This window comes from Acanthopagrus latus, chromosome 20 (genome assembly GCF_904848185.1).
Source record: "Acanthopagrus latus isolate v.2019 chromosome 20, fAcaLat1.1, whole genome shotgun sequence".
NCBI classification, from domain to species: Eukaryota; Metazoa; Chordata; class Actinopteri; order Spariformes; family Sparidae; genus Acanthopagrus; species Acanthopagrus latus.
In genome coordinates, this window is record NC_051058.1 from 10369105 (window position 1) to 10393587 (window position 24483).

General features: G+C 42.4%; 2 protein-coding genes across 5 annotated transcripts in view; both read left to right on the forward strand.

The window, feature by feature from the left end:
- The window catches only part of ccdc78 (coiled-coil domain containing 78), a 42175-nt gene extending 25548 nt beyond the window's left edge, over positions 1–16627 (forward strand). Inside the window, exon 14 of one of the 2 annotated variants that reach the window (XR_005071753.1) lies at positions 16082–16103. Coding sequence is in view for 1 of the 2 variants with exons in the window: in XM_037080864.1 (XP_036936759.1) it covers positions 16611–16612 (2 nt within the window). In the remaining variant the exon portion in view is untranslated. Of the gene's footprint in view, positions 1–16081; positions 16104–16610 lie in introns of those variants that run through there. The other variant, XM_037080864.1, reaches the window with a different exon arrangement.
- Positions 16612–24183, forward strand: stub1 (STIP1 homology and U-Box containing protein 1). Of its 3 annotated transcripts, none has more exons than XM_037080869.1 (8): positions 16612–16688; positions 19037–19252; positions 19422–19620; positions 20079–20244; positions 20377–20452; positions 20537–20593; positions 21523–21639; positions 22245–24183. In XM_037080869.1, exons 2-8 carry the CDS (start codon positions 19139–19141, stop codon positions 22368–22370), a joined length of 855 nt encoding a protein of 284 aa, XP_036936764.1. In that variant the 5' UTR covers positions 16612–16688; positions 19037–19138; the 3' UTR covers positions 22371–24183. The 3 variants fall into 3 exon arrangements, with proteins under 3 accessions (XP_036936764.1, XP_036936763.1, XP_036936765.1); XM_037080868.1 differs by lacking the exon at positions 16612–16688 and adding an exon at positions 18066–18218; XM_037080870.1 differs by lacking the exon at positions 16612–16688 and adding an exon at positions 18240–18354.
- Positions 24184–24483: the final 300 nt, after the last annotated feature.

Sequence of the window (24483 nt, forward strand, 5' to 3'; positions counted from 1 at the left end):
TTACTGATAAAAGAATTCTCCTTTATCTCCTTAAAAAATATATTTTTCATGTAAAAGTTTAATTACAGCACACAGTTGCCCAACCTCCATTATAATGGCAGCTCTCTGTAGCAGTTCAGCTCAGTGGTTATAGACTAAAACTTCACTGCGGTGGGTTTTTATTCATATTCTTGATTTTATTCTTTTTTTTTTTTCCTTTTTGTATCATTGTCTTTTTCTTACACTCTTATGTGTATTGCTGTTTTGCACGTGTTGTACTGTGTTGTACTGGATACCTAAATCTCCCTCGGAAACTATCTATCATATGTCCCCCTAAAGTCCATTCTCAGTCTCTGTACTGGAGGCATTAAGCTTCATCTTTATCCTCAATTAAGTTGCAAACTATACCATGATTGGCTTCTGACTGACTTGTGATGTCACAAATTCTTCCTGGTGCATCATGTTGAACTCAGGTCTAACTTGGACAAACAAAAACTTTCTTCAACAGATGAAGCTGAAAAAAACAAACAAACTTTTATTGCCGAACTCTTTCTCGTGAGGGTCAAACATTCAAGTGAGGAACAATAAGTGGAACACATTTTTGAGTGGAGGGGGACTTTAAATACACCATAAAAATGCTTTGTGCTGCTGGATTTTATAGCAGAGAAATGCTGGTTTTCAATTTATTTAATAACTTTTCTTTTATTCCCACTTTCTTTTGAAGTCATGGTTGTCAGGATGTCAAAAAAGGACCAAAGAGTCGTTTTTAACACTGAAAATCCACCAAAGTTGTGTACAATAAAGCTTTTTTCATGTGTGGATTTAATCAGTAGCCTTTTCATGTGCTTCGTTCCGCAACATTTCGTTTTGTAACAACTCAAACCATTTCAAAGTGTTCTGAAATGTTCGAATATCTGATATATTCATGAGACTTGAAGTAAACAAAGACTAAATCAAACCAAAAAGGCAAAAGCGGAGACATAAAGCACTGGTCACAGTTCTATAATGCTAACCTGATTTTCAGACGCACCATATATGATGGTGATGATGATGATGATGATGATGATGATGAAGACTTTGACTCCTCTGGTTGTCATGCCCTCTGGCCTTTACCCCGCTGAGCTTCTCTTTCATGTTGTGGTATTTATAACCAAATCAAATATTCTTTTGTGTTAATGCTGCCATCCATCTACCCGAGCCAGTGACTTTTTCGGTGTACGTGTGTGTGTGTGTGTGCGAGATGAAAGTCTAGGCCCCTCCGATGGAGTTATGACAAGCCCTCAGACCAACACAAAGGCACATGTGCAGAAATCCAGCTGCTTTATTGTCTGCGACGGGACGGAGCTTTGTTTTCTGCAGGACAGCTCAAAGCAGCAGAGTTTAAAGTGCCGAGCGACAGGGGGGTGACCCAGTCAATGACACATGAATACATTAGTGCCTAAACTCAGTTATGGACTTCGCAGATATGTCAGAGCATCCACGTGTGCACAATGGTCGGACCTGGACAGTCAGATTTACACACTTTGTCAAACGAATCAGCTCGCTTGTATTCATACACGCGTCCATTAAAACAATGGCACACACACACACACATGCATGCTTTGTGACCCTGGTATGACCTGAACCACAGTATCATCCAGACAGGATCATATTCAGTGCTTTCATGTGGATGTATAATGGACTGATCTTACAGTTCAAACACACTGAGATGAAACTCATTTGATGTGGTTATCAACTTTACTACAACAGCATGACTCTCAGTTGCTGGGGATTTTCATCACTAAAACATTGGACGGAGAGTTAAAAATAAAGCCTTGCAAATATCTTTGTCATCCAAGTGAACACTGTTGAAAGAACTGGCCCAAGGTTGGACCTTGAGTAGAAATATTTCATCAATTTACCAAACTGCAGTAAACCTGTTGCGTTACTGGAATCCTTTCGTCCTTGATACATTGGTGTCAAAGTATCTTTGTGTTTTCCTGCACAGATGATACTTCTGAGTGCAGATCTGCAATCAGACTATTAATTAGTTACTTTTAAAGGTCACTGTGAGTGTGTGAACCATCAGACCTGGTTGTTTCCATCCTGCACCCAGAACAATGCCATCTTTCACTCTAATGAAACACTGTCTGCTTGTCCTCATACTTTGACCACTGAACCTGCAGATTCCCGTAGAGTTCTGGCTCCGTGGTATTCCCACCGGCCTGCCAATGAGGGCGTCTTCAAACACTGCTGCTGTACGCATACGAGAGTTTGCGTGCATGTGTCAGTGCTGTGTCTATTTACCTGGTGTACTGTACTCGTCTGTGTGTGTGTGTGTGTGTGTGTGTGTGTGTGTGTGTGTGTGTGTGTGTGTGTGTGTGTGTGTGCGCACGCAAACACGGGGAGGATGTAGCGACAGTATGGTGTTACTGGCATTTACGGGACCTTGACATTGTGTACTTTTCCCTCGCTGTCTGTTCTCGCTGTCTCAGACACAATAAGACTCTACAAATATTTTATTACAAGAAGCTCGTAAGGCCTCTCTGAAAGTGAGTACAATATCCTTAGAATTTAACACTTTTGTCTCTTAAATCAAAGGTCCAACATGTCTGAGACCTGGAAACTTAATCCTGTTGCAGTACCAAATCCTCTGGTAATGAAAGTGAGTGATTACTTGTCATATTCCGTACCAGAGAGAAGGCCCATGGGGTCTGCAGGTTGTGTACTATTCAAAAAAGTTTGGCGTCCCAGCTGAAACTCCAGAGGACGACCTGGTCAGCGTTGAGAAGTTGAGATGTCCCCGTTCCCAGAAGTTTCAGCAGCTTCCCATGGCACCTCGGCGCTAATCCAGTTGATCTGACATCGCCGCTGTTTGTTTTCCTGCACAGAGCCATCTATCTGCTGGTAATGAGATCTAAGACCTTGTCGGGATACTCTGATAATCAGCCTACGCTCAGGGTGGCGGAAAATATACCCTTGCAGCCACGGGATTGTGCTTTGTCTTGTGTTCTTGTGTTTTGCCTGGTCGGTTTTGTCATGGGAAATGATGTTGAAGTGGCTCAGGGCCACTTTTGCAATTGTTTTTTTATTTTAAGTTTGAATAAAAAAGTCTAATGGTCGAAGTTTTAGATAATCAGTAAGTGGGTTAGGGTTAGGGTTAGGTGAGTGAGTTTTAACAGTGACACTGTTGGTAGATGTGGGATGTTTTGTGTTGTGATGACTCAGTGAGAGCAGGGAAGTTGGAGTTCTCCCACCTCTCCATGCAGGTGAAGGGGCTCCTGCTCTGCCGCTGTGAGAAGCGCCGGCGCGAAGAAGGTCGGACAAGCTGATGTTCCCCCTCCGAGCCCCCATGAGAGCTGCATGTGAAAACTGACACCTGCTCTCTCATTGCACTTTCTCAGGGTCCCGATTGTGTATGTGTTTGTTTGTATGACAGTAGATGTGTCTTTGAGCCTCTCATCTCAGTTTGTGTGTCCGCGCTAGAGTAAAGCCCAGCGGGAAACCGAATACAACAGGGCCCTATAGCAGATAAACAGTGTTGGAGAGGGCTTGATGGCAAACGCAGCTGGAAACGCGCAGAGACGCCCTGAGAATGCGCTCTAATGCTTTTCTAAACATGTAATAGATCACTTAGCTGCACCGTCACACTGCTCTCATGTGTGCTTTAATCTTCCCCCGTCGGGATCTCGCATAGCTTTTGCATGAGGGTTCGGCCCGCGCGTTGCTATATTCACACAGATTATCTCATGATTCAGCCGGAGTGACACAAATCACCGGAGACTTGTGTCAGCTGGGATCAGGTCTCAGTTTACACAGTTTCTGCAGTGATCTCTCACACATTTGCGGCGACTCTCTCTTCCCACTGCCTCTCTCTCTTGCACACATGGTCTCGTTATAGTTTATTGTACTTCTGTATTATTATATTATTGTATTATTTTTTTCAATTTTCCTCTGAGGAAGTTCCTTTGAATCATCTTTAAAGCATCTACACATGTAAAATCCACTTTTTGCATTCAGCAGTTCCAAATATAAGCTAATTATAGAGTCTGGGGTCAGAGGTCACAGCTGGGTGCCCTAGGGACTATTCATTAGCAAAATGGAGGGAAGAGGCTGCAGGTGTCTGAAATGGACTTCTCTGTCTATTGTGCCTAAATTCAGGAAGTTCTCAAACCCAGTGTGTTTTTCTCTAAACCAATTTTTTGTGCATTGCGTCAAACTGACATTTACCAAAATACGCTTATCAATACTGACTGAAGAATATCAACACTTTTTATCTTAAGTGGAACATTTATGCAATTACTTGTACTTTACTATTGCCATTGTGTGCTCTGTTTTCATCGACAGCTGAAGCTCATTTGCTGAAGTAAAGCTTAACTAATGCACGAGTCATGATGACTTAAAAAACACAGAATGCATTTGTTTTTCAAATGCCTTTGCTATTCGTTAACAAATGATAGAGTTATTATCACTACGAATCATGTGATTTGTTCACACTTATATTATTAGTTCAGTATAACTTTAGCTAACTTCCTGTCCATTTTGCAGTTAGCAATCCCCTCCCTCCTCTCTCTGTCACCACACTTGCACGACTTCTTTCTTTTTTGCATTTTGAGCCATCTCTCTTTGCTTCTTATTTTTCTTCAAGTATTTCTTGTTGCTTGGCCTGTTTTGTGGTATAAGCCTACTCCTGGAGTGCAGGAATCAGCAGCTCTCCCTGTTCTGCTATTGACGGAGTACCAGCATGCACGAGCGGGGGAAGGAAAGATGTGTTACCGCCCAAACACTCTGTAACAGTGCTGTCAGAATATAGAGCGATTTAACACCCATTGTGATAAGAAAAAATAACACTTACAGCAGCTTTGATGTGAGCAACAGGAACTAATGGTACATCCTGTGTTAGTTCATGCATTAAATCATCATTAATCATACGTTAGTCATCATTACTTTAGTAGATGTAATTGCACTGCATTGTTGCAGTTCAAACTACCCAGGAGTGGCCTATGTAAAGTATTAAAAATGACCTCCACATTGCCTGTCTAAAAGTCCTGTCAGTCAGCAATACTGGTCTTAAAATGTTCATTTTATGGTAGTATCAAAAAAAATCATTTTTGCTTTTGAACCTCATCGCTCCTCTAAATTGTTTTCCTCTCAAACAGATGTTACCTTAATGCATTTTTTTTTATCTTGCTCAAAGCCTGAAACTGATTGAATCCCTGCAAAGAGGCTGGATCCAGTCTCTTATCTCAGTGCGAGCAGATAATGATGGTGTCTGACTTTAAACAGCAACAGCGTCAATACCGCGGCCAACCTTGATGTCCCTTTGCGTTGACTCTCACATTCCTCAGTGTTCAAAAGCACACGAGGGAGCAGTTTAGCTGGAGGGCAAACAGGCCAGACTCTTTTTAAGTGGTCCTTCACGCGATGTTGCCAGAGCTAACACAGAGGATTTTACATCTCACTGTCACTGTGCTTCATTGCGAGCAGGCCCGGGGATGAAAAACAGTCGAACGAAAAACACCGCAGACTGCACAGGATGCTTCCTGCGGTACGCGAGGTTTTGGGGGGTAAATTTAGACTACAAAGCATCTACAGTCAGCACCGCGGCTCTAGATTGCAGCCAGACTGAAACAAGCATGTGTCGCGAACCCCTTTATAGACGCTGCATCCCCTCATTAGAGCGTGGTCGTGTGTGGGTGAGCTTGTCATGATTTGCCAGGCATTTGTTTGCAAAATCAGGTCTGTGAATTGCTTTCCCTGTCTTGTTTTTGGAGGGAAACCCACTTTAGTCGTTGGCCTTTAGAGGACGTCGTCTCCAGCCCCTTTCACTCCACATTTATGACTCTCATTAGCTGCAGTTAACAGAGCATCCCTTAATCCCACTGTTTGAAATCCAGATGAGAGTATTGTTATCAGCGGCCCAGCGGTGTGATGGTCGTCCCTCAGGCCCCGGTGGGTTTGATGGGCGGTGTTGTTGGAGCCCAGCTGGGGGTCGGACAGGGGTTCTCCACCGTCCGTCTTATTTGCGGCTCTCCCACCCCCCACACTTCTTCTAATTGGCTGAATCAATTTGGAGGGAAACTTAACAAGAAGCAGGATCCCTCCAAAATTCACAATAGGTATAGTGCTTTACATATGTCCACAGGAGAGACAGATGTTGTCGCTCTCGACCACATCCACATTTGAATACCCTTATTTGGATACAATGAGAGGGAATACAAAGGAGATGTGTTTTGGCGGTCAAGGCAGATGCATAATTTTGGCGGCCAAGACGGATTGCGATAGACCTTCGACTGAATTTAGATGCTGTGGAATGCATGGCTTTAAAATCACCCCAAACAATTCTTCATATGATTTTGATGTGAGTCACTGGATATTACTCAGGTTTCTACATCTGTGTCAACATCAGTTATAGACAAACCAAATTGTTTTCTTGTCAAACAGGGGAACTAAGAGTCATTTTGATCCTAAAAATAGTTACGGTGTCACATCATCCTGTGCAAATGTGATGACTAGTTCAGAAAATTGCTTTGGACAAAACTTAGACAAAAGTTTAGACAAATAATAATAAGGCAAACGGCAAACGTTCTTCAATTCTGAAACAAGCTTTTTATTTGTGAACACGTCCATTAAGTTAAATTGGGATGATGCAAGCTGTTTTTTCATAACATTTTAACAAATTATGCTTTCTAAAAGTGGTGGGGAAATAATGTAACCAGTGTAAGTGACACCTATGCACATGTGGATGGTAAATTGAAATGTCAACTATCGCTCAGTAAACCGGTTTCAGGCTTAATGCTAATCCAAGATAACCAGCTGCTGGCGCCATCTTAATTTTAAACATTTAAGGTCAGAAATAAGAGTGGTACTGATCATCTTATCTAATGCTTGGCAAAATAGCAAAGCAAATAAGCTTATTTTCATTGAATAAATTATATTATTAATAATACAATACACAGAATCGACCCTTTGGTGCACAAATTCCACTTGAACGAATGGATATAAGTATTTCCATCATCTTATTCAGTTCTTAGAAACCATGACAGATTTATATATATATATATATATATATATATATATATATATATATATATAAATCTGTCATGGTTTCTGAGAATAAAAGAATACAACAGTTCTGAATCACTTTTTATACAGTTGATGGTGTCCACTGCAGATACTTACCTCCTTTACATTAGCATATATTGAATCATCATCATTGTTATTGGCATGAGTTTCCACTTGTTTAAAACTTAACAAATTTTAATACTATAAATTAAACTCAATATAACTTGTTGATATCACTTAGACATTGTTCTAGAAACTTTCAAATGCTACAAACTAAAGAAAAAACAAGAATGGATGGTCAGTTTTTTTTCCATTAGCTGCCTGACTGAACTCTATTTCCTCCTCCTCCTCCTCCTCCTCCTCCTCCTCCTCTGCACTGCATCCTACTCTGTGAATTGAGTTTGGCCAGGCTAGGTCATCCTTGGCTGTGCAGAATATAATTAGCCTGCCTACACACACACACACGCACACACACACATGCACACACATAGACAGACTTTAAACTTTAAACCCCTGCTACACAATAGCCTGCTCAGACAATAGACACATGCCAATACTATGACCCCCTCGGCTACCTCCCCATGCACAAGAAGCTCCTTGTTCATCCTCGAACCCTGCACTCCGTCCTGCTCACTGATAAGATTACACTACAACGTATCACATTTCACATCATATCACAGAATTAATAATGTGCTTAACAGGTGCTGAATCTCAGCTGTTCCTGTGTAGATTCAAAATCTGGCGGGTGATCGGGATCGCGCTCGACGTCGCCCCAGTGTATTGGGTTTCAGGTGATAAAGTTAATAATGAGTTATAGTTTCAAAGCTGGATGGTGTGAAGTTTGTAACCAGAGACGAGGCTGAGCTTTAGCTCCATACAAACACTGAAAATCATCTGAGGTCAATGCTTTTTTCCTTTTCCAGGATGACGAGTCCATGATCTTAAACTTGGATAAAATGCAAACACCAAAGGATAAAATCTAAGGGTGGTTCGGTGTGAGGCTAAGAATAACAGGATTAAGGCTCTTAAAAGAGCAAGATTAAGAAGCAATTTAATGATCACTCTTCTTGCAGTTTTAGCACTTCTCAGCAGTAATCCGAGAACCTTCACATGTCAGCCTCCAGATGACAATTAAAATCTCTGAATAGGGACCATAATTGCGCTCTGAATCTGAATCCTTAGCGTCTTTTATGTCCCACCATCTTTCATCAGCGCCATTCAGACTCCTCGGTGACCTGCAGCCTCGTCCCCGAGCTCCCTTTTCATCTCATTTTTTTAAAAAATGCCATCGCACACGACCTGACCTCCCCTTTGCTCTCTTGGCACCTGCACTTCAGTGTCCTCCGGCTCATCTATGGAACCTGCCTTTTAAAAACGTATACATCTGTTTCAAATGAGGTAGCCATTGTTTGGGGAGACCCTCGAGGGGACCGCCAAAATTTGGAGTTGCGCCGGCTCCATCATTGAGTAAAACCCAACCCCCACACACCTCTTACTTCAGGGGTATCGTATCACCTATCCCTCGGGGTATATGGCCTCATGATAACAGGTGTATTTGAATGTATACAACAGGTGGGATGAATCTGTGACGGTTTACCATTATTTTCTGCGATGGTTTATTTTAAACAAAGTTATTGTTGTGCTTTTATCCCACACATCAGGGCATATTGATAACATTTTTATGTAGACAATATGATCTACAGAACTTGTAGAAATAAAATCTTTTTTTTAAAAACATTATTATGGTTGTGATTAAATTAACATTTTTATTCTAAAGTTTGTAGGGTCCAAAATGTCTTTTTTGTTTATGTGTTTGTAAAAATTCTGGCGGTTTTGGTTCCAGCCTCTAACAAGGTTTGTTAGCTGATAGTCCGGCACTGTTGGACGTGATACCCATATTTTGTCAACATCAATAAATAGTAGCCAGTTTGTGAAAAAAAAACCAAACAAACAAAAAAAAACTTTAAAAAATGGAAAATTTCTACAAGATACACCCAGCATACTGTCCTGCCCTGACTTGAGTTAGCAAGCATGACCAATGTTAGCTTTAGCTATCGCAGCGATGTAAACATCTGTGACTGTAGTGTTAGCCAGTTAGCATTAGCAAAGTTAGCTACGCCAAAGTGGCAACCACCTGAGGGGGCAGGTGATTCAACTGCAGTGTTGTAACGTTGATGCAATATAAGGAGGAAGATGCAACAGCACATTTAGTGGCTAAATATTATCAATGACACCTTTAAATATGTATGAAAACTATCGAAATTGAGTTCAGCTTTTGCCTCTTGCTAACGAAACAGGATTTGAGTTGCATGGTCAGTTGTGTTTGGTCGGTAGAATCCTTTTTGCAGAAATTCAACCGTCTTTAATACGGTTTGTTTAAAATGCGTATGCCTCACTTTGCCTGAGAAAGTATTCACACTTTAACATCAGATATTGTTGGAGTTACTGTTGTTAATCTGGTTTCTCACTTTAAAAGGATAAAACATTCAGCATCATAAATGTTTTAATTGTCCCCATTTCAAACAAACTGTTGGTGGTACTGAAGTAGCCACTGTTTTTGAGGATATTAGGGATTCTGCAAAGCATACCGGAGACAATAAATATTTACATCGCAGCTCCATGTGGTTATTTGGCTTTATTTGCCTCATCTGACCCACGACTCATGAACAGAGGAAGCTGACAGAGGAGAGACAAAACCAAGTCTGCGCTCTGACTGACTGACTCTCCAACAGAGGTGGTTTCTCTCTTTCTGCAGTGAACTGTGTCGTCCTGCGGAGAAGAAGGAGTGCGGACGAGCGAGGGGGGAAAAAGAGCAAAAAGGGAACTCGCAGAATAATTAGAGCATGGAGGATAGTCCTGAATTGCCCGACACATTCATGCATGCACACATATGCATGGGCGCCTGCACCCGCTCATACTTTTTGCAGACGAAAAACACGCATTCATACACGGCCCCGACTTAAGGATTTTGGGCCTATCTGCACATGTATGCAGGCTAATCAGGGCCTCTTCACAGACAGAAAGCAAAGGGTCACTCAGGGCGAGATGTTTGTGATGGAAATTTGGACGGCAGGCGTAGGAAAACAAAGCTAGGGACAGGACGCCCCAGAGACGACATACTTTACACATGAGATAACACACATTGAGGAGTTGCGAAAAAAGAAATCTGAAAATAGCATCACAAAGGCTGTCTCATTCATATCGCTGATAAAGAGCTCCGCTGCAGGCACTTTCACGAAATTATGGGAGAATAGTTGGACTGAAAAAAGGATTTTGTCAGTAGGTTTAATTCTGAGAGCCGAGGAGGAATCTGGATGGCCCAGTGCACAAGCTGAAGAGAAGAAGTGCAGGCGATTGAAAACGCAAGACTTGCTTATTTGTCTTTTTCCTAGTCCTTCTCTCCTAGTGGCCGCTAACAATGAATTTCACTCTGTTTCCTGGACTGCATCAACCGGTGATAAGCAAACCATTCCACTGATTGCACATGATTGCTATAAGTCCTCGGCTCTGGAGGGAATGACCGAGCAGTCACACCTTTCACCGCTGGAGCCCAAGACCTGTAGCTTTAACTGGGCATGTAGTGCATAGACCGAGGGCATCCGATGGAACCGCCGCGCCTCACTGAGAAATCACACAAAGATGGGATTTAATGGCCCTTCGATTGAGCGGTTCTGAAAAGCCAACCTCTGACCCCCAGCATTGACCCCTGCTAACCCCTCCCATCCTCCAGGGTCCAGTGCTTGTCACTGGTCATTTGTCAAACCCCTCGCACTGATCTGATTACCGTCCAATTTGGGATCTGCCGACTACACACTTCTTGGATCAAGACAAGCTGCTTTCAGCAACTTTACATGACAACAAATGGCCGGATTGTTGCGGGAAGAGTAAAGGGACGAGTATTTGTTCCATCGAGACAAGAGAGATGGCAAAACTTTAGATAGACGACAACCTCGGTTTCCACTGATGGCCCGCACAGTCTTTGTCTGATGAAGATGATGTAAAACAGTGAGGGAGAACGATCAGATGAATCATCCTCGTGATGCCTCACAGTGATCCCATCTAAATCTAATGATTACCAGCATCCAGACACAGGGAAATGATCAGTTTGGATCCTTCAAGTATGTCAGTATTTATATTAGTCCAAACCAGCACAGTTACTGAGGCTGTTTTGAAAAGAACAGACTGAATTACTGCCATTTTATTTGATTTTAGAGACAAAATTTACTCAGTCGGCGCCTTCAGAAAATCCCACAATCCAAGAATGAATGTTGCGTCTGCACCATGCAGAGTAGCTTCACTGAAAACAAATGCAATGCAGTGCTTTTGATGTGCAGGCCTTAAACTTCAACATTAACAACACTGGAAATGGTTGAAATGATGATAATTCAAGTAAATTACAATTCCTTTTTTTAAAGAACTCTGCAGGGATTTATTTTCACTCATAAAACAAGATTTGTTGTGTTATGTGATCTTCTTTGATGTTGAGAACTTGGAAAGGAAAAATGCAAACTACAGTTGGCAAGGGACCTTGAACTTATTGAAGACCGCCACTAACTGTTTTCTTTTTTAGCCTTTTCTATTTTGATTTGTGCTGGTTATGTGCTCAATTTTTGCTCTTAATGTTCCTCAGCAAAGCCAACTGTTAAGGTTATTTAAAAAAAAAAAAAGACTGGATAGGACTGACAGGAATGCCATACACAAACGCATGTTCACTCATCCCAAATGGAGCCAGCAGCAAACGGCTAGACAGGAACAAGCAGATTCTAGCCGGTTTCTCTCCAATCAACAGTTTACTGGCACTAATGTCTCATTCTCAGAACTGTACACAAAAAGACAGAAGAAAGGCTCTCAGAGCTAACAAGACCTGCCAAGTGTTTGTTGTCAGCTCGTGCTGACAGCATTGCTGGTAAGAGGATTTAAAGCAAACCATATGTTTCTTTCTGAAAAAAAAAAAAACTAGCTGATTGTTGAATATCAAATATCAGACCCCAGGTCCAAAGTACAGCACCAGTATTTGATGACCCGGAGATGAGACTTAACCATCATTCATCAGAAAGTTACATATTGTTGCTTTCAACCCAATGTTGTACTGAGTGTTATATGTCATTTTAATCAGTGAAAAGAGTTACATGCCAGAAAGTTAGTTAGCTAATTCTATGATGGGCAGTGATCTCTCTGACTCTGGTCCCTCACAGGTCAGCACTATTGAGGCAGTTTGCTGACAGTAAAATAATAGAATTCAAGTGTCAAAGTTCATCAGAGTTGAACTTGATGTGAAAAATGAAGTGGTGATTCAAAGGATGCTAATATGACTGGCATTTAGTGGGGAATACTTGCTGAAGTGAACAAAAATCGTCATTTTGACTCAAAAATGTCACAAATAACATGAATATATTCTGTAGGTCTGTAACTATTGTATATATTCACGGTGTTTGACTCTGTGCAACATGTAAATTATATCTGGAAAAGCAGCGGTCTCGTAATGTGTGTGTGCCTCATAATGTGTGTGTGTCCTACTGTTCGCTCCTCACATGTCTGACTGCTCTGACTATCCTCTGTGAGGGGCTGTCAGTCACACATAACACAAGCCCTCTTCCTGATCCCCCCCTGAGGGACTGTGCACTGTTACACATACACCACCCCCAAAACAAACCTCTGTCTGGCCAATGTGCACACACACACACACACACAATTAGCCCATTGCTCATTATGTCTGCTTTAGCTCTTTTGGATAGTGTTGGGGGATGGTGCGAGGTGGTCGGGGCTGGGTGTGGTTTGGTGACCCTGGAGAGCACGACCTCAGGGGACACTCGGGGAGGACAGGGGGGTTGGGACACGGAGCTGCAGGGAGGGAAAGTAACTTCTTGGAGCCTCTGCTGGTGGCGTTCACTCCTGTGAAGCTCCCCATTGATTTTCTAAGTGAAAAACCCACTGATTAGTCACCGGAGTGCACAAGCTTCACCAGAACAACTGCCTTTGAGTTGATAATGTGATGAGGTGGGCCTACAACTAAAACAAATCTCATTAGAATTTGAAAAAAAAACACCCAATCTTGTCTTCTGCAGCCTGCAATTAATAACAATCAGTAAACAAATGCCGTTTCCATCTGGAGGCAGCTGTCTGTCACATTAATGGTTAACCTGATTCTTTAATATAAACGCAGCAGCGGAGGAGGAGAGGACGATTTTTCCCTCCACATCCCTGAATCGTTCAGGCACAAGAGTTTTGATTTCCCTCCAAAAACTCCATTGTAAAAAAAACACTTCTCCCCCGCCACTTATACAAGCTCCACAGCAGCCGCCTCCACCCCCCAGCCGTCACACATCAATCCACGGTGTGTGTGTGTAGTGGGGGTGTCTCAGCCAGTGTGCTGTTAACCCCCCAGGGTGTAAAAGATTTTTGGACTAACACTGCAGGTTTCCAAAACAAACTCTTTGATTTCAGTTTACTTAAGCTTCTTAAAGGCCCCAAACCAGAAAAGAAAAGTGCTGAAGATGTTGTTAGTAATATCCAGACAGACTGAGATAAAAATTTGAATTGATCAGCTGTATGAAGTTGCTTAATCCACATGTGCAAACTTGCATTTTGCAACAGTTCTGTGAACCTCTGCACGAGATTTTGTTTATTTGTATTTTTACATCCAATTTTTTTTCTTAAACTTTTCAGAATGCGATCTTAGACTCTGAGTGCTGAATGAAGGAGATGGATCGATCTCTTTTTTAGACTTAAGCTGAGTTATTCCGCCCCCCTCCCTTTTGTCAGGAAGCTTAATCGGAGCTGCAGAGGTGTGTGGCCGACCTCTGACCCTCGGGGTATCTCTGCCCTTTCTTTTACTCGCCTTTAGGTCCACATCAGGACATCCCTCATTTAACTCTTAACCCAAGGAGTCGACTTTGGCAACCGCTGGTTTAGAGTTAAGGCATGCAGACATAAAGGCGCATTTACACAGCCAGTTGTTCGTTAACGGGCTGGAGGAAGATTACCAGAAAAAAAAACAATTCTGCTGAACACTGTGATACAACCTGTAACATGTGTTGCATGTAGAGGAACTGCAGCTTCCACCAGCAGCTAATGCGCTCATGACACCTACCTCTACGAATACAGATGCGGTATGAGTTGAAATACCTTCTAGTGTACGAGTGTATTTCTTGTAAGTTAGCATTACAACATGGAAAGCTGCAGGGTAATTCACAATGTATAATCAGTTAGCAGACTAAAGTAAAGTAAACCAACTTAGTGCACTTCATTTTATTGTTTCCATATTTCCACTCAGAATAGCTCATTTTGAAGAAATTAGGATAACATTCACACATGTTATAACCAAGAATTAAAAGTTGCATCCCTTGACAGTCAGTACTAGAAATACAGTCATTTGAACTTATTATTATTGTTCATTAATGTACACATTTAATCTGCATTAGCCTATAAACATAATTTGCTCTCAAATTTAATGTCTCCAAGTTAAATATTGATCTTTAAAAGACTAGCTCATTGATGTTAACGCCGCTTAACAGTTGAATAGTACAGTTGGTTATTGAAGAATGTGATTAATGGATTTAAGTGTCTCTTATGAATCTTTTATAAATATTCTTTTGCTAAATGCCTCACCTTGCAAATGAAATCGTAAAGTTTAAACTTCAACTTACATGTCAAAAAGGTCGACACTCTAAAATGTCATTTGGGGCGCATGTAAAGTCAGTCATTCCTAACTTGTAACCTGTAAGTACATGTTTACATAAAATAAAATACCCCTGAATAAAGAAGAAGTCTCCTTCTTCCATCTGCTGTGGACGGTGCTGACCTTTTACGCCACTTGTCAGAACAGAGTGGGACATGTCCGGACAAGTGTTCATGCAGGACAAAGAGAAGAAGAGCCTGCATCCACAAGACAATAAAACTCAGTAGTGTTATCTCCTCCATTGAGGAGGTTATGTTTTCACCTGCGTCTATGGTTTGAAGATGGGTCTTCCATCATCTTCATTAATAGTTCAGGGAATAATGCTTTGATCTTGATTGGAAAATAAAATCAGATTACTTAGGTGGCTGGTATCTATAAGTGAGTATAATTTTATGCAGATTGATAGGGGGATCTTAAATTATGGTTAAGCAGCTTTAAACGTGAGGATTAGGGAGTGGATTAGGGCTTGACTGAATCAAAGGGGCTGTTGGGCCTTGGTGGAGGTATGCATGTGTTGTACTGAGTGTCATCCTAGTTTGAGGTTTAACATTTTCAAGCAATGACTCCTTCATGTTAGTGGAACAAAACTGCCTGTGGTGGGTATATTACTGAAAACTGGTAAACATGTGTCTCTGCTCAGGTCAGGTAGAGCTCTCTGAGCAGTGGAGGTTAAGGTAGGAAAACATTCTCAGTTTAAAGCTACTTTGCCGATGCAGATCCACCCTGTGCGAGTACAGAGAGCAGCTTTAAATACTGGATGCACAAAGTTTCAGTTGGTGTCTGTGTCTTGGCACAAGACTAGATAATAGGCGTGAGCATGTGAATGTAAAGGGGGGAAACTGTGATTGACAGCCTGGCATGTGTGTCCATGTGTGTGTCTGAATAAGCACTTTTCTTTGGTGGCACAGTGTGATGGTTAGTTAAAGAGTGTGAAGGCAGGTTTGTGTGTGAACAGTGAGAGCTGTTTTTTTTTCTTCTTCTTCTCATAAACAGTGGCATAAGAGATTTAAACCGACAGTATGACAATATAAGCACACGTCCGGCTCCAATAATCAAAATGCACCGGCAACCTTCCTTTTGTGACATTAAAAGAAGTTGTTTAATCAGTCGACACGTAAATTCAAACAATAACTTCCTGCATTTCCATCTTCTTTCACTCGGGACAGTGGAACTATTCTTTTACCTTTGTGCGCATGTTGCATTCAGACCCACTTGAACAAACTGCAATAAGTCCATGAGCCTTTCCCCTCCTCAAAATGAGCAAACCCACCGAACAAAGGGCCACCATTGTGGATAAATACCGCTTTTGTTTCACCCATTTGAACCTGAGGTTTCCCTTAAAGCTAAGGAGAGTGTGTTCAGCCTTTTTTCTCCTTTCAGATGGTTTGGCGCTGAAAAGCCGCGCACACTGCCAAATGGGAAAACGACTACACGGGCAGAAAGAAAGAGCAGAATCAATCAGGAAGTGGCAGCTTTTCAGCTGTGCCAGAGGAGCCGGGCAACTTCCTGGTCTTGTTGCCAAGGTGACTGGAAGCTCAGCCAACATGGTGCAGCGGGCAGCAGTTGGGTCTGATGGGGGGGGGAGGGTGGAGGATGACGGTTGGGATGTTGGGCAGGAGGAGAGGGCAGAGAGTTGGTGGGTGAGGGTGATGCAGTTTAAATGTAAGCAGCGAGCGCTTCAAACAGCCCTCACTGAACCACTGAACCACTGAACCTCACTGTGGAGTGTCTCTTCTCTTCATGATGCTTCCCAAACAGTCACCCAACTGCCTCAGTTACTCACAGCTTCTCGCAGTTTGATGACAGAATATTTTGTTGTAAAAACTTGTGTCTTTGAGCATTATTTATTGTGGGGAAATGCACTGATTTTATATTGAAGTTGGATTTTCATGTCTTTTTTTTTTCTTAGGAACATTATCTTCAATCCAAGTGTCCATAGGTTCTGGAGCAGACAGAGCAGGAACTTGAGTGAAAATGAGTGACAGAGGTTTGTAGAGCATGTAGTGTGTGCTAATTAGCAAACATGCAAGTAAGAGCTGTCGGAAATCACAATAGTCATGACAACCATGATGAGAACTCTGATCTCTCTACTGTTTTGTTGTATATATTATTATAGTTTATTGTTTATAGTATATTTTCACTGTATATATTCTTTGCAGACCCACTGCTGCTGTGACTAAATCATTTCCCAGTCTGCAAATAATACGCCTGTGATAACATCATCAGAATAATCCAGCGAAGATGTTTGTCCCTGTGCATCTTGTGTTTATGATTTCATCCGGTTGCCTTTTCACTAATAATTGAGAAGCTGATAGTAACTTATTACAGTTTACTTGCAGCATTAGTGTGTCCATCCTCTGTGGTCTAAAACTCCACTTTTACAGAAAATGGGACTGGGGGCTGATTGGGTAGGTGGGTGTTCTAGGGGGATCAGGGGACCAGACTGGCGGAGATGGGTAAACACAGCTGGGGACACACTGCGCTGGTGGGTCTGCGGCTCAACGGCCCCCTTCACACATTTATCAGTGTGTTTGCTCAGGGGATGTGCCCTAATCTTCACACGCTGCGAGGCCCAACAGGCTGGGATGAAAGTGACCCTGTCCACAGGCACAACCTTGCTAATTCCTCCTCGGCTAAACTTGAATGTTTTTGTCTTTGTGAAGGCTGATAAAGGTCATCTATGGATCTGTCTGTGTGTGGCTCAGTCTCTCTGTGGGTGGGATGTCCCTTATAATACTGAATTCTTGATCATAATCTGACCTTTTCTCTGAGCATACCTCCCACAAATGGACGGATAATTGCCATGAAGTGTGAGAGTTTGCAGGCCAAAAATCGTTATCTGTGATATAAAGTATTTAAAACATTCTGGTGTATGCTATCATCCTCATATACCAGGGGCCAGTATCAGTCAGTCACAAATAAACTGTGAATTCAGGAAAATGTAATCCCAATTTTTCAGGGTTTCTTTCATCAGTCTGATGCTTATTGGTGATACTCCTTCAAAATTCCTCATTCCTCAAAATAATTATAAGCCACATTATCTATTCCACTCGGCAAAAATAATGGGGAGTTTTGACGGTTGTATAAAAATTTGATTACAGAGCGCCATCTGCTGGTAATCGCTTTTTTGTGGCGATGCTTTGTAGCTGTCTGAAATTGAAGGCAGCAGGACTTTAACATACGTTTAAAATAGTATTTTATTTATATATACTTATTTATATATATTTGAGTATTTTCACTTATTTCACCATTGATTGGTTGAAATTTGTATGAACAAACAACGTTTTACACATTTGCCCCTGATTTCGCTCACTTCATATAATTTCTGTCAGGAAAAAAAAAAAAAAAAAAAATCAGAAAACGTCCTTTCGGCTTCCGTCGGCGTCGCGTAAGCGTTTGACGTCAGCATAACAACAACCTGTCAAGACAGCTCGGATGGGGCGAAAATTATCGATCAAGATTTGATATGAAATCATATAAAACCTGTTTCACCTGGATGTAAGATTCCTTCTATACGGTGAGGACGCTGATCCCAGCATCAAAACCTAATGTGCTCGGAAGTAGTGACAATTTAAAGCAAAGGGCTGTGTAGCAAACAAGCTAACCTAGCATTAGCTCATCTGTGTTTTCTGAGGTTGCCGAGCGGCTTTCAGGTAAATGTTGAGATAAATGCCAACACGACTTTCTGTGGCCTATTACAGTCATAGTCCTAACTTCTTAACCACTTGCTGATTAAATGTGTAATTTTGTGACTACTGTTAAGTCATTATGCTCTTTCTAGCCAACCACCGGGTTAACATCGACAACATAGCTTACTATGCTAGCTCAGCTAACTAGCTAACATTTGATCACCGATCTCCTGTTTGTCCGGTCAATAAAGTTAACGACATTGTCACGTTGTCTGCATTCTCGCTGAAGCATCAGCCACATCTCAAATGCTTGACTGGCAAACGAATGGTCATATCAGGGGTACTTGTTTACAACCTTTAGCTACCATTGTATGCCAGCGGTGTAATGTTACAGTTTAAAAGGCTTGTGCTAACGATATGGACCGCGAGTGTGTGATGTTCCCTCACGGCTGGCTCGCTAGCTCTGCCTCTCATTTAGTCACCACCGATGTCCGTCACATGAATAGTTAATTCGCCGGCAGTCTAGCCACCTCGCTGAATTTCAGAGCTGGCTGCACACTCAGCGAATTAACACGGATGCCTTTTCTGGGTGGCATACGAGGACTGGACCTAATTCGCCCCAAGACGCGCATCGCAGGCGCATTGCAGTGAATGGACGCCGTAATGTTGAATTAACTGTGTCTCCGGTCTGGTTTGTGTGATCCAGGAGGGACAGGGCATTCTTGAACCTGTCAGCTAGCCAGCCGAAGAGACGGGGAACAGGATAGGGAAGCAGGGCGAGGCGGGCCCCGCGGAGCCGGTGGAGAAGATGGCCGGCAGCCCGGAGAAGAGTTCCACCGCGCAGGAGCTGAAGGAGCAGGGGAACCGGCTGTTCCTCTGCCGCAAGTACCAGGAGGCGGCTACATGCTACAGTAAAGCTATTGTGAGTAGAAGTCCTTGTAAAAGAAATTCCTTATATCTTAATCAAAACACATTACAAGATAATAATGGCCTTCATAGCGTAGATGGAAAGGATGGATTTCCGCCTGAAATGTCTACAGTGCCATAACGTTACTGTTCATGTGTGCTCTCTGGTCCGTCCTGTCCCCCAGAACCGTAACCCATCTGTGGCAGTGTACTACACCAACAGGGCTCTCTGCCATGTGAAGCTGCAGCAGCATGACAAGGCTCTGGCCGACTGTAAGCACGCGCTGGAGCTGGACAGCCAGTCAGTGAAGGCCCACTTCTTCCTGGGCCAGTGTCACCTGGAGCTGGAGAACTACGACGAGGCCATCGGCAACCTGCAGAAAGGTCAGAGCAGGATCCTGCAACATGGGGAAACTTTTGCAATGTTTGGCTGTGGCGTGTAGAGGACGCCTGCTCATATGTTGCATAATATTAGTCGTGTATTTCCTCATCTGAAGTTCACGCGTCTCTTTTGTCTAAAATTCAGTCGTTCTCCCATTCTGCTGTCAGTCGTCTCAGAGTTAAAGTGCTGGTCGCGGAATCAGCCGCATCCTTTTCGAAATGTTGACTGTGATTATTAGATTTGTAATTTGTACCGCTCTGAGGCACAGCATATGTTCGCAGGGATGCATTACAGCATGCTTTTCAGGCTTGAAATCTTTGAAAGAGAATATTCCACAGTGAAAAGTATGAAAGGTGTTAAACATTTAAATTGTTGCCATGTCCTCCAGGGATGTCAGAAGGAAAGAAAACTGTAGGAAACACGTCGTGTTGGTAAACCACCAATGTTTTTTCTTCTGCAGCTTATAACCTGGCGAAAGAACAGAGGTTGAATTTTGGAGATGACATCCCCAGCGCCTTGCGCATTGCCAAGAAGAAACGCTGGAATAGCATTGAGGAGAAGCGCATCAACCAGGAGAACGAGTTACACGCCTATCTGACCAAACTCATACTGGCTGAGAAGGAAAGGTGAGGTGGGCCGTGGTGTGGCAGTCGCGTATCCGGCATGCATGTGTGGTGGTGATCTTTTGATGAACAAGTCGTCATTTTAATTTTGTTCCTGATGGAGGGATAATTTCTCATAACTTTGTACTTATGCAGAGAGCTAGAAGAATACAAAGAGAAACAGGACGACAATCAAAATGGAGGCGATGCTGCCAAGATTTCATCAAAACATGTACGTGTTACACATTTCTTGATTGTTTTTAATGAACAGACATATTTTTTTATATTCTAACTGATTCTTCCTTACTATACTTAGGATAAGTATCTAATGGACATGGATGAGCTTTTCTCTCAAGTGGATGAGAAAAGAAAAGTGAGTATACAAAATGTGCTTAATATCATTATGATCAATTTAACTTGTTGTAGCATGTAATTGTATTCATTAATCCCACACCCATGTATTCCTAGTATAGGAAGACTGGACTAGAGTTTGTCCCGGCATAAGCACTCTACAGAAAGCAGGGAAGCATCCCTGATAGGTCATCCATTACAGGACACAGACGCATCTTTGCTAACAGTGCACACCTACTTCACGCCATCTTCTTTTTCTCTTATCGTGGTCATAGCAACAGGAGAAACAGACAGGAGCACAGTTATGAGTGTCCAGTTACGGTGGTTCATTTCAGATGTGTCTCTGTTTATTTCGCACTGTTTCCACTGCTCCTGTGTTGTGTGTTCATCCTGTCTGCTACCATAAATGACTGCGGTATGTGAGAACTGCAACTATCCTGTAGACAGACAGGTGCTATTTCCATCCCAAGCTATTTCTATGGTAACCATCACCATTTGTTCGTCAGGGCTTGTGGCTTGTCTATAGATAGTCGTTGATGGAGCGGAGGTAATTGTCATGTAATAACACCTCACTGGCTGACAACAGGGTGTCAGCGCTCTGTATGTGTCAGAACGTGAGAAGGGTTCAGCGCGGTGCTGGGAAATCCTGATGAACAAAATATGCTTTTTCAATATACCTTGATTTCAACAATTAGAACATTTTAGATAAGCATAAATGCTTTGAGAGAATATTTAAATAATATTTGGATTAGATCGTGTGGTTTTTAGAGGAAAAAAAACATGAGCAGGATTGCTAACCAGGAGTTTGTCAGTCAGTTGTAACGACGCCTGTTAGACCAGAAAAAGATTTAAGCCATGTCACAGCGTTACAGTGGCAATTTTTACATCACATCCATGTATCGCTTGCATTACACTGATGTGAGTATTGCTGTGTTCCGTCGTCTGTTTCAGAAGCGGGAGATTCCAGATTATCTGTGTGGGAAGATCAGTTTTGAGCTGATGAGGGAACCCTGCATCACACCCAGTGGAATCACTTATGATCGGAAGGACATCGAAGAGCACCTACAGGTAAAAGCCTCATCAGCTCACCTCCAGCAGCAAGCAGTAACTGAAGCGCCGGGCAGCTCTTTCGGACTATTGGAGATAAATTCCTGACAGCTATTCTGCTTTGGTTGATATGACTCTGGCATTTACAAGAATCGTTAATTTCGGCATGTATTAGACTAAAAGAAAGCGAAGAGATGAAAGTAGCAAACTAGCAGCTCACACTCATCTCCCAGCTGGCCGGTGGGAGCTACAGGCCAGCCTGTGTCTGTGTAGTCAGACAGTGTGCGTTCATGTATTTTGAAAGGAAGGTGTGAATGGAGGGGGTGGACGGTTTTTAGTTGGATACTTTAAAAATTTGTTTTGCTTCTCGCTGGTTTCCACAATCTTAACAGCCTCAGTAAAGGAAACAAACTAAGGAAAATATGTTGTTCCTATATAAATGGAAGGTGGGTTTCCAAGCAAATCAATACATCTCTCTTCTCTTCTGTTACAGTTGTTTTCACAAAGGGCTTAGATAGATGAGACCTTGAGTCTTATTACAATGACGAAAATGTTTGTACAGATGGCTCATTTGCATAATATTTTGCCTCGCCCACAGATGCTAACATGACCTTCTCTCTTTGCAGCGAGTGGGCCACTTCGACCCAGTCACCAGGAGTCCCCTGACCCAGGACCAGCTGATCCCGAACCTGGCCATGAAGGAGGTGATCGATGCCTTTATCCAGGAGAACGGCTGGGTGGAGGACTATTGAAGTGACCCCTGCCTCCCATGTCTCCATCATACCCCCGATACTCAACACGAAGCCTGGACAACACGAGACTATGGAGATCAGATCGCCCCTTGCCTGGATATGTACTTTACACAAGCGGGAAAAGCCACACTATGGACTACCAAAACGGGAGCCACGTATCTCGGTCTGCCTCTTCCTCCCCACATTTTATCTTCGCTGTAAAACGTTCCTGCTCCAAACTCCCGAGGCTCGTTGTTCATGGCCCGCAGCTCCCTTTAAATCCTCCTTCATCCTGCTCTTTCTATCTTCCCTCGTTTCCTCTCTATCATGCTGTTCCTAGTCTTTCAAGCCAGACTCCTTTCTTTACTCAAAATAAGGGGCCACGTTCTCAGGTCTCTCTTGCTCCCCCCCCTATTTTATCTCTCTCTCTCTCTCTCTCTCTGTCTCTCTCTCTCTATCTTTCTCTGAGTGCCACAATCCTTGGAAAGCATCAGCATTGCACTCCAGTATTTCACAGAAGCCACCAATATAAAAAGATTACACACGGTGGTTGAAATCATTAAGACATTGGCCTTTTGTTTGGCATTTACTCCAGTATTCATGGTCATTTTTTTCATCAAAACCTCGGAGCCCAATTCTTAATGTACATTTTGCTGAAGTGGGACCTAAAATGCCAAAAACCTGTACTCCATGAGGTTCGTCCGCAAAGTTTTACATGACGATGGTTGGAACATAGTCGGAGGGTCCCGTCTTCTCCTCTGAGTGGCGTTCCAAACACACCCACCACATGTCAACATACTGGAAGAATTTAAGTAGATTATAGCTGGGTTTTTTCCCCTCTTTGCATATCAATCACACCCCATAACAGACAATTTAAATAATTTGAATGTATGCATAATGTACTCTTTAGGTTTAGGCTTGACCTACAGTAATTCAAAATGTTTTTTATCAGTACAATTACACAGTTTTCATGAAAAGCGGCCTTGAACTGGATGCAGAAAATGAATGGAGACGACCGCTGCGTACAAAAAAAACAAAAAGTTTTCACATTGCTGGATATTAATTGAAAATGTTTGAGTGTTGATAGACACCAGGTGTGTGGGTTGATGCTTAAATCTGCTTTTTGAAGAATGGTCCGTGCTGTCTGTGTCAATCATAGAAACAAAAATGTGCTTGGACGTCGTGTTTGGCTCGTGCTGTTCGCCTGGAATGACTGTGGACGCTCACATCAAGCATGAAGTGAACTTTCTTTTTTTTTTCCTTTTTGCAAGGGCAAGAGGATAGCAGTCTTTCTTTGCCTCACCTTGATGCTGTTCATTTTAATGCACCTTCTCCTCACAGTGTCACAGTAATGAAGAACGTGGTTGCAGCAGCTTATTTTAACAGACCATCAGCGTGAAAGTCTTGTTGCAGGGATGGCTAGCATCGCTGTACCAGAATCCTCTGTTAGATATGCTGGAAGAGTTACGACCATCTTATCTCATCCATACCTCAGTCCAAGTTTTCGCGTGCTGGTTTCTCTCGCATGCTCTGCAAAAAAAAAAAAAAAAAACACACATTTTCAGTTTAGCGCTATTTAGTTTACAGGTTTTTTTTCTTTTCAGCTGAATGCGTGTCTGTGATGAACTGGGCCTGTCGGTGGTGCGTGCCGGGGTGCAGGCAGTGTAAATAATTTTGCTTGTGTATCTCAGATTTTATTTCTTGACAAAGTTAGGGTTTCTTTTATTCTTGAGATATCCTAGAGCTTGAGAAACTGTATTAAATGTAGATATGTTGATAACATAAAATGCTTGGTTCAGTTTTCATTTGTCCTCATTAAAACCGTGAACTTTGAGTTTGTTTGTGGTTGTGTGTTTGACGCAGAATCGCCATTAAAGAGATTCCAGGTGTGATGAATAATGTACTGCTGCACAGAAATCTGTTGACAGGAATCAAATGGTTTCCGACCAAATCATTTTGCAGCTATGCTACAAAGCAAAGCAACAGCTTTGTAGTGCAATGAATAACATGCGCCCTACTAAAAATGTTTATTGAAGCTTTTATTTTTTAATTTAACGAATAAGTGAAAAGAAAGTGTCATATCATGTAAAGTAGGTTGCTGACAAGAAAATAGTTCATATTCAATAAGTAATCT